This window comes from Fukomys damarensis, unplaced genomic scaffold (assembly GCF_012274545.1).
Source record: "Fukomys damarensis isolate Sample0158 unplaced genomic scaffold, DMR_v1.0_HiC HiC_scaffold_9, whole genome shotgun sequence".
In the NCBI taxonomy this organism is placed as follows: Eukaryota; Metazoa; Chordata; class Mammalia; order Rodentia; family Bathyergidae; genus Fukomys; species Fukomys damarensis.
In genome coordinates this window covers 44,316,267-44,329,000 of record NW_022900921.1, presented here as the reverse complement: position 1 = coordinate 44,329,000, position 12,734 = coordinate 44,316,267, and the positions used below count along the sequence as shown (strand labels likewise).

Here is a 12,734-nt window from a genome sequence, read left to right as displayed (position 1 = left end):
TTTCGATCACACCTTGTAAAGATACTCAGGAAAGAGGGTGTCCAGAACTGCTTCAGAAAGTGACAAGCATGATGGGGTAAGTGTGTTTGAGATGAGGAGAGTATTTTCAGGGGGATTCATGGCAATGTTTCTTTTACTGTAATCAATTAAAATTGTTTTTAAACATGCACTGTAGTTTTGGATCACACCGTGTACACTCATCTGAAAAACTCTCCTGACCAGTAGCATCAGGAGAGGAGTCTCTCCACCAGCCCAAATTTCATTTAGATAGAGGGCCATTCAACTTGGTGAAGGGCAAAGAAGAAGCCATTGCTTGGACATAAGTAACTTGTTGATCACTTTGAATGTCGGCAAGCTTTCTCAACATGAACACAACAGCCCTGAGAGCAGCCTCTCATTCACTGTGTATTTCAACTATTTGATTATAGTCTTGGAAAATTAAGGCTTGATTATAGTCCTAGAAAGTTAAGGCTCGATCCATAGCACATCAAAAAGATGTAAGCTAGATAAGATGTCTCAAAGCAAGCCAAAAAAAAAAAAAAGTTACACTGGGAACCAAACTTCAGGGCTAGAATCATGTCTTCCCCGGTACCTGACAGCACCAATGTCATAAGCTACAGGTGGCAGGGCAGGATTAACAAAGATGTTTGATCAGAGTGACTTCTAAATAGCAAGGAAGGAGGAACAACTGGGGGCCATTTTTACAGGAAAACCTCGCAATAAAGAGTCAGCTGCCCAGGTTCTACTCAGAACCTGGAGTTATAAAATGCTCACCTACAATTGCTGCCCTAGGTCTGAACAAGGGCAGGGCATCTTGCATGTGGTCAAAGATGAGCCAGAAAGTGGGCAGAAACCTAGCCGCAGGGGTTGGTGAACACTGCCCGATCAAGGGACATTTCCCGTATTCTGCAGCCTTACCGTCCCACCTGCTGGCTGTGAATGCAGACATACTGAAGAGGCCTGTGGGAGAATGGGATTTGATGCTGGGACCAAGTTATACTGAACCAACTGGTTATTCACACAGGAAGTGGATGATGTGTAGCCATCTGGATAGATGTAGATGGCAATGTCCAATATTTCCACTATTTACACAATTCAGGGGGGTTCTCTCTTATAAGAGAAACTACTGACACAAAATCTCACTACAAAGAGGCACGGCTAGATTCTTACTTTGATTTGGACGGCTTCAAAGAGAATAAATGTGTGTTCCAGGATCAAGATATATGTCCCAAGAGAAGAAAAAGGGATGATTGAAAGATTAGTGGGCAAAGAGCTAAATACTTATAACTACCTGAACTATTTGCCTTTCCTTTTTTACCTGTGGTCTGCTGTTAGCCTGAAGGCAGAAGCAAACCCAACTTCTTAGTCCTGGCTGCGAAATGGAACCTCCTGGGACCTTTAGAAATACTGATGCTGGGCCTTACGTAATGGTCTGCTGGTACTCAGCTCTCTACTTCTCACAAAAAGCCCTGGATCTGGAGCACTGCCCACTTCTGTGCAAATACGTCCACTGTGGTTGATTGTGAGTTACCAAATTGATGCAACTGGCTTGCAAAACTCCTGGAAATTTAGCAATTGTCCCTAAAGCTGGCAGGAGCTGGTTCCTGCACACTTCCCCCTCACACCTGAAAGTTCTGGGGGCATTGCTCTGTGGGGCTTTACCTGGCTCTATGGATTATTTCAGAAGCTGCTTGGATGATTCTAATGGACAGCCACAGATGAAGACCAACAGCCTAGATGGATGCAATAATGCAGCTACGATGTAACTGTCTCCAAGTACCCCATGCCACCTCTCCTGCTGAAAGGGCATAACAACAACACTGCTGGGCTTAGAGTCCATGTCCTCCTGGCTGTCCCACTGGGTGACTCAATCTCCCGTACCTCCATGTGTCATCTGTGTAATGGGACGGATGCAAATGGCTGCTGTGATGCTCAGGGGAGTTAGGAAACACAGAGCCTCCAGCACAGTGTTGGGCTCACAGGGACACCAGATAAATGCGGAGACTCGGGATTCTCAATCTGTGCGCTTGTGGGGCTCATTTCTATGTGGATGTGATGGGAAGTGAGAGCAGGATATGATCGAAATATGTAGTGAATGTTTAAATTAAAATTTTATCACAGTGAAAGACATTAACTGCCACAAATCCCCTAAAAACATTGCTTCAAGCTCACTTACCTCATCATTCTTGCCACTTTCTGAAGCAAGTCCAGACCTCCTTTTTCTTGAGTGTTTTTACAAGGTGTGATCAAAACTGTAGTAAATGCTGCTGCCTAACACCATCTAACTGGGAAGCAGGCTCGTAAACACATGACACTGTGTCCTCATCCACCTTACTCACTGGATCTGGCACTGTGGATGCTGGCTCTTCCCAAAGTCAAATAGCCACATAAGATAGTTACGAATCAATTCAGGACATTGAAGCAGCGATGACATTGCAACTGAAGACACTCGGGAAAGAAGACTTCTAGAGCTGCTTTCAGAAAGTGGCAAGTGTGATGGGATAAGTGTATTCAAAGCTAGGGGGAGGATTCTGAGGGGGATTCATGGCAAAGTGTGCTTTACTGTAATACACTAAAAAGAAAACAACTGCCATATATTTCGATCAAACCATGTATTTGTTTTTTGCCTTAAACCAATGGATTTTCTGCCTGCTTTTGAGTATATGGAGTCACAGGATGAGTGAGACCCTGGAGGATCCTGCTTGCTTTGAAATGGGCCATAAACTGCTGGCCTTGCCTGTAGAAGAGGGTGAGACAAGGCCAGCCCTCCTGGTGAGAGCAGGCTGAATTGCTGCTGACCTGTTCGGGCCGGGGCCCTGATTTGACAATTCTGTAATGCCGTGGTGGACAGATCCCTGAATAAATGTCACACTGATGAACTTGATCCCAGCTGTCCTATTTAACAGCTGTTCTGCTTCTTGGTGGCACTGACCTACTTTGAGTAATTTGCACAAAATATCTTGGCCATCAAATCAACCTGCTAGTTCACTTGGCCAAATCATTTAGGAAATATAACCATTTCAATGAAATTACCTGGGCAATAAAATACTGCTAATACTTTATTCCAATCCTGCTTGATTGGTCTTCCCCATCTTTTAACAAAAGCAATTAACATGCTCTTTCCTCTCCCCTGGACAGTACTGGAAAAACAAGAGGGGAACCATCATCCCTGTCTCATTCTTAATAGGTGTACATTATTATCAAGGAAATAACGAAAGAATAACAAGTATAATGAAACTTCCCAGTGTCCCTGCAGTGCCCTCTGGCTTGAAATCTTAGACAATGTTCAGGAGAGCAGTACCATTATGGTGAGCACAAGAGAACTGTAATTACTTCCTCAATAATTCTGACATTTCTGACTATTACGTTTGGTGTCTTGGTTAAAGCAAAGAGAATTCTTATCTTCCTGCTTATTAATAGCTCTCAATTATTCTTTAGCATTAAAAAAATTTTTGTACTATTCAAGGTGAGTGGCAGGGTAGGTGAGATCAGCATAGTGAAGTGAAAGGGTTTGATGAGAGTGAAAAGGAAAGGGGGATCTGAGAAGGGCACAAGTTCAAGGCTGGCTTCAGGTGGCAACTCTGTAGGATAGAACAGTATCCACCCATGAACACAAACTAGCCAGAGGGCTGGAAGAATAGATGATTGCTCATGGATCATGGGCGAAATGCATTCTTTCAGCTGTCAGATCCCAAAAGGCAAAACCTTTCTGTAGTAGAGGAAGTCAGAAAAGACGATCCATTTGCCTAAAGCAAAAGTGGATAGGAAAGGGAGACCCTGGGGAAGCTTCTTCTTCTTATCAGGATTTTTTTTTTTTTTGAGTGCATGTGGGAGAATACCAAGGACTGAACCCAGGACCTTCATATAGAGCTTTTTCTTGACAAAGTGATTCCACCCACTAGGAATATCACCTGCTCCAGCTGGGGGCCACCACGAGGCTGTTCTGGATGTCTCCTGGCTGACCAGGCAGCCTGGGAAGGCAGTGTCCTCACCCCAGCTTTCTGGGCATGGGACTGCCTTGGAGGTTGGGGCCTTGGAAAGGGAAGCTCTCAAGTGACAGGAATTGCTGTGCCAGAAGGAGAAAGCTCCCAGGAGGACTGGCCTGACAATGCTACCTTCGGGAAAGGGGTGAGTGGGACAGAAGCCAAGAGCAGTATGGCCCTTACCATTGTGTTTCTGCAGGAAGCCGATGACTTTCTCCAGAACAGTGGTCTTGTCCATCTTGCGTGTGTTCCCGGGCAGCATGGAGCTGAGCTCTTTGATGAGCACATTGAACTGGTCCCGACGCTTCTTCTCAGACTTGTTTCGAGAGGCTCTGGAAACAGATTGTGCTTCATTAAGGCTTTGCAAGGAAACAGGTGCTTTCTATCTGAGCCCTTTTCTATCTTGATCACTTTAGCAAAGATTTTCAGGAAGGGACCTCAGCCAGGTGTCAGAGCTGAGGAGTGGGGGACAAAAATGTTGTGCTAGACTTGCAGACTCAGGGCTGATAGACACGGGCCCTGTGTGCAGCTGCTGTGAGGTGAACAGCACTTTAAATGTGGGGGAAACTCAAATGCTTATCAGTAGGTCAAAGAAGCCAGACTGAAAAAGCCACATACTATTTCATTTCAACTATGTGGTGTGAGCAAAAAATACAGTCTCTGTTTAAACTGAAAAAAAAAATTACAGGTGACACATTGCTACGAATCCCCCTCAAAACTCTCCCCTTCACTTCAAATACACATATCCCACAGTTCCTGCCACTTTCTGCAGCAGATCTGAAAGTCCTCCCTTGTGAAAGTCTTTACAAGATGCGGTAGAAAATATGGAGAATGCTGCTGTGCCATCCAAAAGAAAGGCAGGCTTGTAAACACACGATGCTGTGTCCTCATCCACCTTACTCACTGGATTTGGCATGGCACAACATCTGGCTCTTCCCCAAAGACAAAACGAGCATGATAGATGTTTTGAGTCGATTCAGGACATCAAGGCAGTCACAACAGTGCAACCGCAGGCTGGCTGTGTGTCCATGGGGTCACAGGGTATGCGGGACATCTCTGTACCTCTCACTCAGTTTTGCAGTGAGCCTCAAGTGCTTTAATAAAACATGGAGTCTATTTAAAAAATGTCATGCCACCTTTAGCAGAGTGACCTCTGAGGAATTCCAGGCTCCACAGGCATCAGGCAGAGAGTCAGGGCTCTAACACTATCAAATCAGACCTGGTGATGGAGGAAGCCCAGGGGCAGTGCCGCTCACCAGCCATGGTTCTTAGCAACAAATCAAATCCCTTTTGTCAACCATTCTGGGGGGACACAGGGCTGAAAAAGCTGTTCTACCCCTCCTGAGTACAGCCAAGATGGACTTGTCCTAGAAGAGCAGCCCCCTTAGAGGCAACAGGGGCCACCGTGGCACAGTCATCCACATAGTCAGCTTGGTGGTCTAGGAAGCCCAGATCCCAGGGTCAAGTTTCCTGGGGGAGCTGATCCCTTGTCAGAAGGGTCCTATGGTTGGAGAATGTGGTCTGGATAGCAGGTGCAGGTGACTGGTTCCCCTTCTTTGGGGCAGGAATCCATGTCTATAGGTATTGGTGTCAGTAAAGACCGTTTGCCCTTAGGAACACAGGGATACGCCCTAATACTGTTTACCTAAATGACAATAACCATTCCTACTGTTTGCCTCTGATGACAACACAACCTGTCTTTATTTCAATACACACATTTCCAGTCCCTCTTTCACTGGCTTCTCTCACTGGGAGCTGTTTCCTGACCACATAAGAGCAATTGTTCAAAGCCCACCACAAATGCATGGTCACCAGTCTCTCCTGAGGGTCTTCCTCTTCTGCCTCTCTGACTTCTGCCTCTTTCCTGTTGGCTCTTGGGTTTTGGATTAAGGGATTTCTGTAAAGTCCTTGCTCCTAGCTAAACTGTCTCACATCACAGGCTGGTGGCAGGTGTGGCACAGAGATGCTGAGGTAGGTCCTTATTGCTAGCTCAGGGTAAAAGGTACAGCATTCAAACACAAGAGAGAAGAAAGAAACTTTCACTTTCTGAGCAACTGTCTATGCATTCTAAATAATTTTTTGGCCTAGATTTTAAAGAGTGACATGCAACCTCCTTAGCCAAAAAAAGCTCTGTTCCCGTCCTAGTTTGCCTATTATGAATTATTTGTGAGCCGATAACACCCAGTTCATTATTGCTCCGTTCTCTTCTTCAATGGGTGCAGTGACAACCAACATGGCCTGGCAGAGAATCCAACGGAGCTCCTATCATTAGCGACAGAAACAAAAGCTTGTTTCCGTCAGCCTCCGACTGGGACGTGCAATGGAGCCCACTAGAAATCGGTCAATGTCATTTGGAGCCACAGCTCTGAGTTAAAGAGAGCCAAAAGCCTGGACTGACCTTGTTTCCAACAATGAGGTCTGCTTATGCCAATGCAGGGGGACAACAGGTTGAAAGGTGCTTAAACAACCAGCCGATGGGAGTTTTTTTTTTTAAGGCATCGCTTGTGTTCTATAAAATTCATCTGTTTTAAATGTACAGTTTAGTGAATTCTGGTAATTATACAGACCCTACCAAACCAAGATATATATACCTTTCCTCTAACGGGTCTCTTCCTGTCTCTTGTTGTTTCCAACTGCAGCCACCTAGTTTTACCTTTTGTAGAATTTCACATACATGGAATTGCATGGTTTATAATCTTTGATCATCTTTCCCATGCAGTTTTTAAGATGCATCCACTTACTGCACACACCTTTTCCTTTGCTTTTCTGTTGTCTGACTAGCATTCCATGTGTAAATATACTGCAACCCTTTGGCAGTTTCCAGCTGGGAGGATTAAGGAGTATTCTCATGTGCATGTCCCTGTGTAGACACAGGCATTCCTTTCTCTGGGCTAAACATGGAGGCATGACATTGCTTGGTCATGCGATCAATGTGTTTGACATATGAGACACTGCCATACTGTCACACTAAGTTGGTTATCCCTGGTTTTCATTTCAACAGACAACAAATGAGGGTCCAGATTGTAACAATCCTTGTCAACACTTGGAACTTTCGGTCATGTTTTAAACTTGAGCCACTGAAGTCTTATCTTACGATGGTGTGAATTTGTCTTTTTGGGATGACCAGCAACATTGAACATTTTTTCACATGCTTAATGGCCATTCATATATCTCCTTTTGTGAATACCTTTGGCCTATTTTTTGACTGTGTTGTCTTCTACTTAACTGAATTTAAGAGAGAGAAAAAGAGGAAGAAAGAAGGCAGAGAGGAAGAACAGTGCGCATGTGCATTAAACACACATCCTTGCAAACCCCACCTTTGATTTTTGAATTTAGGGCTCACACTCTGCCGAACTGCCCATTGCTGGGGATCTTGGGAAGGCTGGCTCTGGTTGTGTGGGTACCATCTGCATCATAAGTAGTATAGAAACAGAGAAGGTGAGGGACCCCACTCCCTTCCCTTCTTTAAACTATAAACATACACCACCCTAATAATTACCCATGTTTAAGGAGGTCATGATGCCTGAGGAGGCAGATCATCCACACCAGAGAGAGTTGGAATGGGAGGCAGCTGGAGTCAGAGCGGTCTGACCACAATAGGAGGCCCTAGAGTTGGTGGGGTTGGGGGTGGGGAAATCTGACTACAATAGGGGGCACCTGGAGTTAGAGGTGGAGTTAGACTCTGACTCTTTGAATACTGGAAAGCTGAGGGCATTAGTACTCATTGAGGATTGTTTTCTCTCTGTCCTTGTTTCCTTTTTCTCTTCTTGATCCTGCTGCTACTATCCTGTGATCTTCAACGCAGCTATTTACTACAAGGTGTACACTTGAAAATTCTTTCCTTGTCATGTGTGAGAACCTGGGCTGTTTTTGGCTCATTCTACTGTAACATATGATTTTTTATAATCACAAAATTATAGTCACTATAAATTATTTTAAAATTCTGAGGGCTGGGGATTTTAGCTCAGTGGCACTGCACTTGGTCCCGAGTTCAATCCCTGGTACAAAAAGAATCTGACACACACCACCAAAAATGTAGAATATTATCATTTTTAATAACTATTGTCCTATCATACCTTTTTTTTGTACCAGGGATTGAACTCGGGACTTTGCACTTGTGAGGCAGATGGTGGCACCACTGAGCTAAATCCCCAGTCTGTCCTATCATACATTTTAATATCATTTTTCCTAATGGTTGGGGCTGCAAACTGATTGATTCTTCGCTTGCAATATTTTTACTATTTCCTGTAGACTTAACTAAATAGCTGAATTTCTCCTAGCATAGTTAATCTATTTTTCTTTTTTTGCTGCTGATATAAAAGTTTCTCTTAGCTTAACAACTCATGTCTTATGACATTCTCTGTAGTATGTGTTTGGTTCTGAGTATGTGCTCTTTCTAGTTCAGAAGCAATCCCAGTTGAGTTTCCTGCTCTTTTACTTACCCTAGTCCACTAAAGCTCAAGCAAACTCTCATGGGCCTCACCACCACCCCTTTTTTTTTTTTCATATGCTGGGGATGGAACTCAGGACCTTGTGCTTGCAAGGAAGGTGTGGCACCACTGAGCTCAATCCCTAATCCCCAGCCCTTCCCCACTTTCACACTGTCCCACCACAATAATCCTGAGAATGGGCGACAGATTACTGCAAGCAGCATGCAGAACAGCATCTGACTCCAGTCATTTCCTTGGGGGGTCTAAAATACAACTGAAATGCTTAATAAGATGTAAAGTGGGCTAGTCACTGATGTAAGTCCAGGCAGAGGTAGACATGGTGCTGAGAGCCCCAGCCCCATCTACAGTGACAAGACCACTATGATAGCCAAGGATTCATGCCTCCAATTCCCTGATTTTATGACGCCCCTACTTCTTTGGTGAAGAACACATGAAGATATAGAAAGGGACTATCCAAGCAGAAGGCCCTGAAATCTAGGATTCATATATTTCTAGATGTTATCCCTGAACTAATATTTTCCTGATAGTTTTTTCAAGAATTGTTTCTTTTTACTTAAAATCTCTCCTTCCTTTTCTACGTACCATACCCCTATTTATTATTCCATAGGCCACTAAACTGTGACAATCTCTGGAGACCCACGCCAGAACTAGAATCACAGCCTGTGATATTTTACCCGTGCTTACTAAGGTTTTTTATTAAAACATTCATGATAGTGCGTATTTCCTTACTACATTGAGATACAAGGACCCGAGTTTTGTCCACTAATTTTCTATCCCTTTCTTTAAGTTCTGTCACACAGTAGACATAACAATGAGTGCTTCACAGAATTATTTTATTTTTTTCAGCATCTTGTATATCAAGTTTTTAACAAGTTGGGTAGCATTTTTTTTGTTGTTTTTTTTTTGTTTTGCATTAAGAACCAAGTAACTTTATATTGGAAGTAACAGTCTAACAGAAAGGAAAGAGCTGAAACAAACATACTGAGAGTGTGCACAGGCTGCCTCGTGACCCCGGAGAACTGCGCGGCTCCGGGGACAGTCCGTGTTCAGTTCTCCTTGTTGCCATCGTCCAGCGTGAGACTGCCAAACAGGTAGTCGGCCAGGCACTCCAGCTGGGGCCCCAACTTGTGCAGGACGGTCAAGTACTTGCCCAGCTCCTTGAGCACCTCAACCTGGGGCTGCAGGTAGTGGCGCAGCACGAAGTCGCACAGGTAGAGGTCGCTCTTGCTGGCCGCCAGGCGGTGCAGCTCCAGGAGGCTCTTGTGGAGGGTGTCCTCCAGGTGTAAGGCGCACTCAATGATCTGGGCGCTGCCACGCCAGTCGCTGTTGTCGGGCTGCGAGATGTCACGGAAGGCCACGCGCCCACCTCGCTCGGTCTGCATCACCATGAGCTTCTCAGCGAACTCCCCCCACTGGTGAGACATGCGCAGGAAGAAGTGTGAGATGTGCTTCAGGGCCACGTCGAAGCGGTCGCAGTAGACGGCCATCGACAGGTAGACGTAGGAGGCGTAGAGCTGCAGCTGGATCTGGACGTTGACCGCGGCCTCGCAATCAGCGTGGTAGTTATGGCGTATCTCCCGGGGCGCGGCAGCCATGGCGGGGGCGGCGGGGGCGGCGAGTGTGGCGAGCGTGGAGGAGGAGAAGGCAGCGAAGTTAGCGCGAGCAGGTGGGCACCGGTGATGAGGGCTGCCGAGGCAGCGAGATCCTTGGAGTGGCCTCAGGCCGGCTCAGGAAGCAGTCAGCCAAGGCCTGGCTCCCGGGCAGAAGCTGAGGTAAAGTGAAGCCGAGGTGAAGTGAGTCTGAGGCAAGGCTTAAATGGAAGGTTCTAGAAGCAGGCGGCAGGAAGTGGAAGGTCCCAGAAGCCTGTGGGGCCGGAAATGGAGGGTCCCAGAAGCAGGTGGGGCTGAAAATGGAAGGTTCCAGAAACAGGCAGGCAGGAAGTGGTATATATGTGTTTTGTCCAAGTTATGTTGGACTTTCGCGTCTATGTTCCCCAGAGATATAGGTATAGGTCTGTAGTTTTCTTTTCTCATTCTGTTTCTGTCAGACAAAACTAGCCTTACAGAATTAAACTGGAAAATATTTCCTTCTCTTGGACTTTCTGGCCAAGACTGCATAGAATTTTTTTTTTTTTTTTTTTTTTTTTTTTTTTTTTTTATTTTTTTTTTTTTTTTTTTTTTTAAGATTATTTGGCAGAATTCACCAATGCAACCGTCCGGGTTTGGAGATTTCCTGTTTAGATTTTTAACTACAACTCATTAGTTACAGGGTTCCTGATGCTATTTTATATTATGCAAGTTTGGTAGTTTATGTCATTTAAATGATGACCTAAATTTATGACCTAAGTTCTTGAAGTTATGCAGATGCAATTGATCATTGAATTTATGCAGATGTAACTGATCATAGCATTTTAAATGTTTGAGAGTTATGCAGTGTTAGCTCTTGTTCTATTCTTGCTACTGGCAACATCTTTTTTGATTGGTCTATAAATAGATCTATCAATTTATTTTTTCAAAGAATTACTTTTAAATTGATTTTTATATTATTCTATTTTCATTCTTATTGATTTATGTCCTTATGTCTATTATTTGAATTATTCTTTTTAATTTTTATTTATTTTTGGTACCGAGTAACAAACTTGGGTCCTTGAGCTTGCAAGGCAGGTGGCCACACCACTGAGCTAAATCCCTGGCCCTGAATTCTTATGCTTGGTGTTTATTTTGCTTTTTTTTAGTTTCTTAAGGTGGAAGTTTGGTCATTGATCTGAAACTTTCTTTCTTGTCTAATATGGGCATATAATACTGTGGATTCTGTCTAAGCACTGCATTAGCTGCAAACCACAAATTTTAAAATGTATTTTCATTCAATTAAAAATTTTTTGAAAATATTTCTTGAGGCTTTCTTTTTGGCCTAGGGATGACTTAAAAGTTTGTGGCTGAATTTCCAAGTTTTTTTTTTTTTTTTTGTACCAGGGATGGAACTTGGGTTCTTGTGCTTGTGAGGCAGGTAACAGAACTATCCTAGCTATGGAGAGCTATGTTTTTGCTTCTCATTTAATTTTGGTTCATTTATATTTCTGTATATTTTGTTTTATGAAACAACCATTGTTCTTGGTAAATGTTCAACATATAATTGAAAAATCTGTGTATTCTTGTACTGTTGGGTGGACTGTTCTGTATTTTGAGATTCTGTTGGTGGCTTTTCAGATCTTCTATATCCTTGCTGAATTTTGTTCTAGTTCTCCTGAGGGGTCTATTAAAGACTCATCTCACATCTTGTGCTTCATGTATTTTGAGGCTCTGTTTTTAGGTGTACACCCATGTAGAATTGTTTGTCTTGCTAACTTGATCTTCTATCATTATCTTTTGCCACTCTTTATTCCTGTATTTTGCTCTGAAGCCTGTTTTATTTGATAGTAAGTAACAAAGCCTTTATTTGATTCATGTTTGTGTGATAAATAATTTTCTATAGCTTTACTTTTAACCTATCTCTATTATATTTCAGGTGAATATCTTATAATAGCATATATCTAGGTCATTTAAAACATCCATTCTGACAATTTCTTTTAGTTGGCATATTTATGCCATTTACATTTAATGTATATACATCTTTGGGATTAAGATAACCATTCTACAGTCTGATTTCCATTTGTTCACTGTGTTTTGGTTGTTGTTCCTTTTTCCTATCTTCTTTTGGGTAATTGAAACAATTTTTAGTATTTAATTTTATCTAACTTTCCTCTTTGTATTTTTATATAGTGTTCAGTACTAACTTCAGGGATTAAAATATATAGAATTTAACTTTTTGAAGCCCACTTAGAATATTTTGCCCTTTCTGTTATTCTTCCTTGATTACTCTTGTTCTAAGACTTCATTTTACTTTAATTTCTGAAGGATATTCTCACTAGATAGAGAATTCTGGGTTAACACTTCTTTTCTTTTGACATTTAAAAAATATTGTGCCACTAGTAGAAGGCTTCCATGGTTTCTGGTGAGGAATCCACAGTACTGTTTAGACTACTCTCACCCTGGTTGGTGGTCTGTGCTCTCAGACCTGAAAGTCTGCTCATGGTCAGATCCAGGCATGCCCTGCTTGAGGGTGAGCCCAGGAGCTCACAACCAACTTCACAGGGTCACCTTATTCCATGAGACCTGCCTAGAACTTTTGCTTCCCACGGCTCCTTTTTTTGTGTGATTTAATTAAATTTATTAATTTATTGGTACATTTTAAAGATACATAACTATCACATTCATCATAGGGAATTTGTGCCTATTCATATCTTTTTTTTTTTTTTTTTTGT

At 43.1% G+C, this 12,734-nt stretch overlaps 1 protein-coding gene across 3 annotated transcripts in view; it reads right to left on the bottom strand.

The window, feature by feature from the left end:
• The window catches only part of Npas2 (neuronal PAS domain protein 2), a 145,086-nt gene that overhangs the window by 52,401 nt on the left and 79,951 nt on the right, over positions 1 to 12,734 (bottom strand). For all 3 annotated transcript variants that reach the window (XM_010637129.3, XM_010637130.3, XM_010637128.3), the window contains one exon: positions 4,167 to 4,315. In XM_010637129.3, the coding sequence (XP_010635431.1) occupies positions 4,167 to 4,315 (149 nt within the window). The remainder of the gene's footprint in view (positions 1 to 4,166; positions 4,316 to 12,734) is intronic.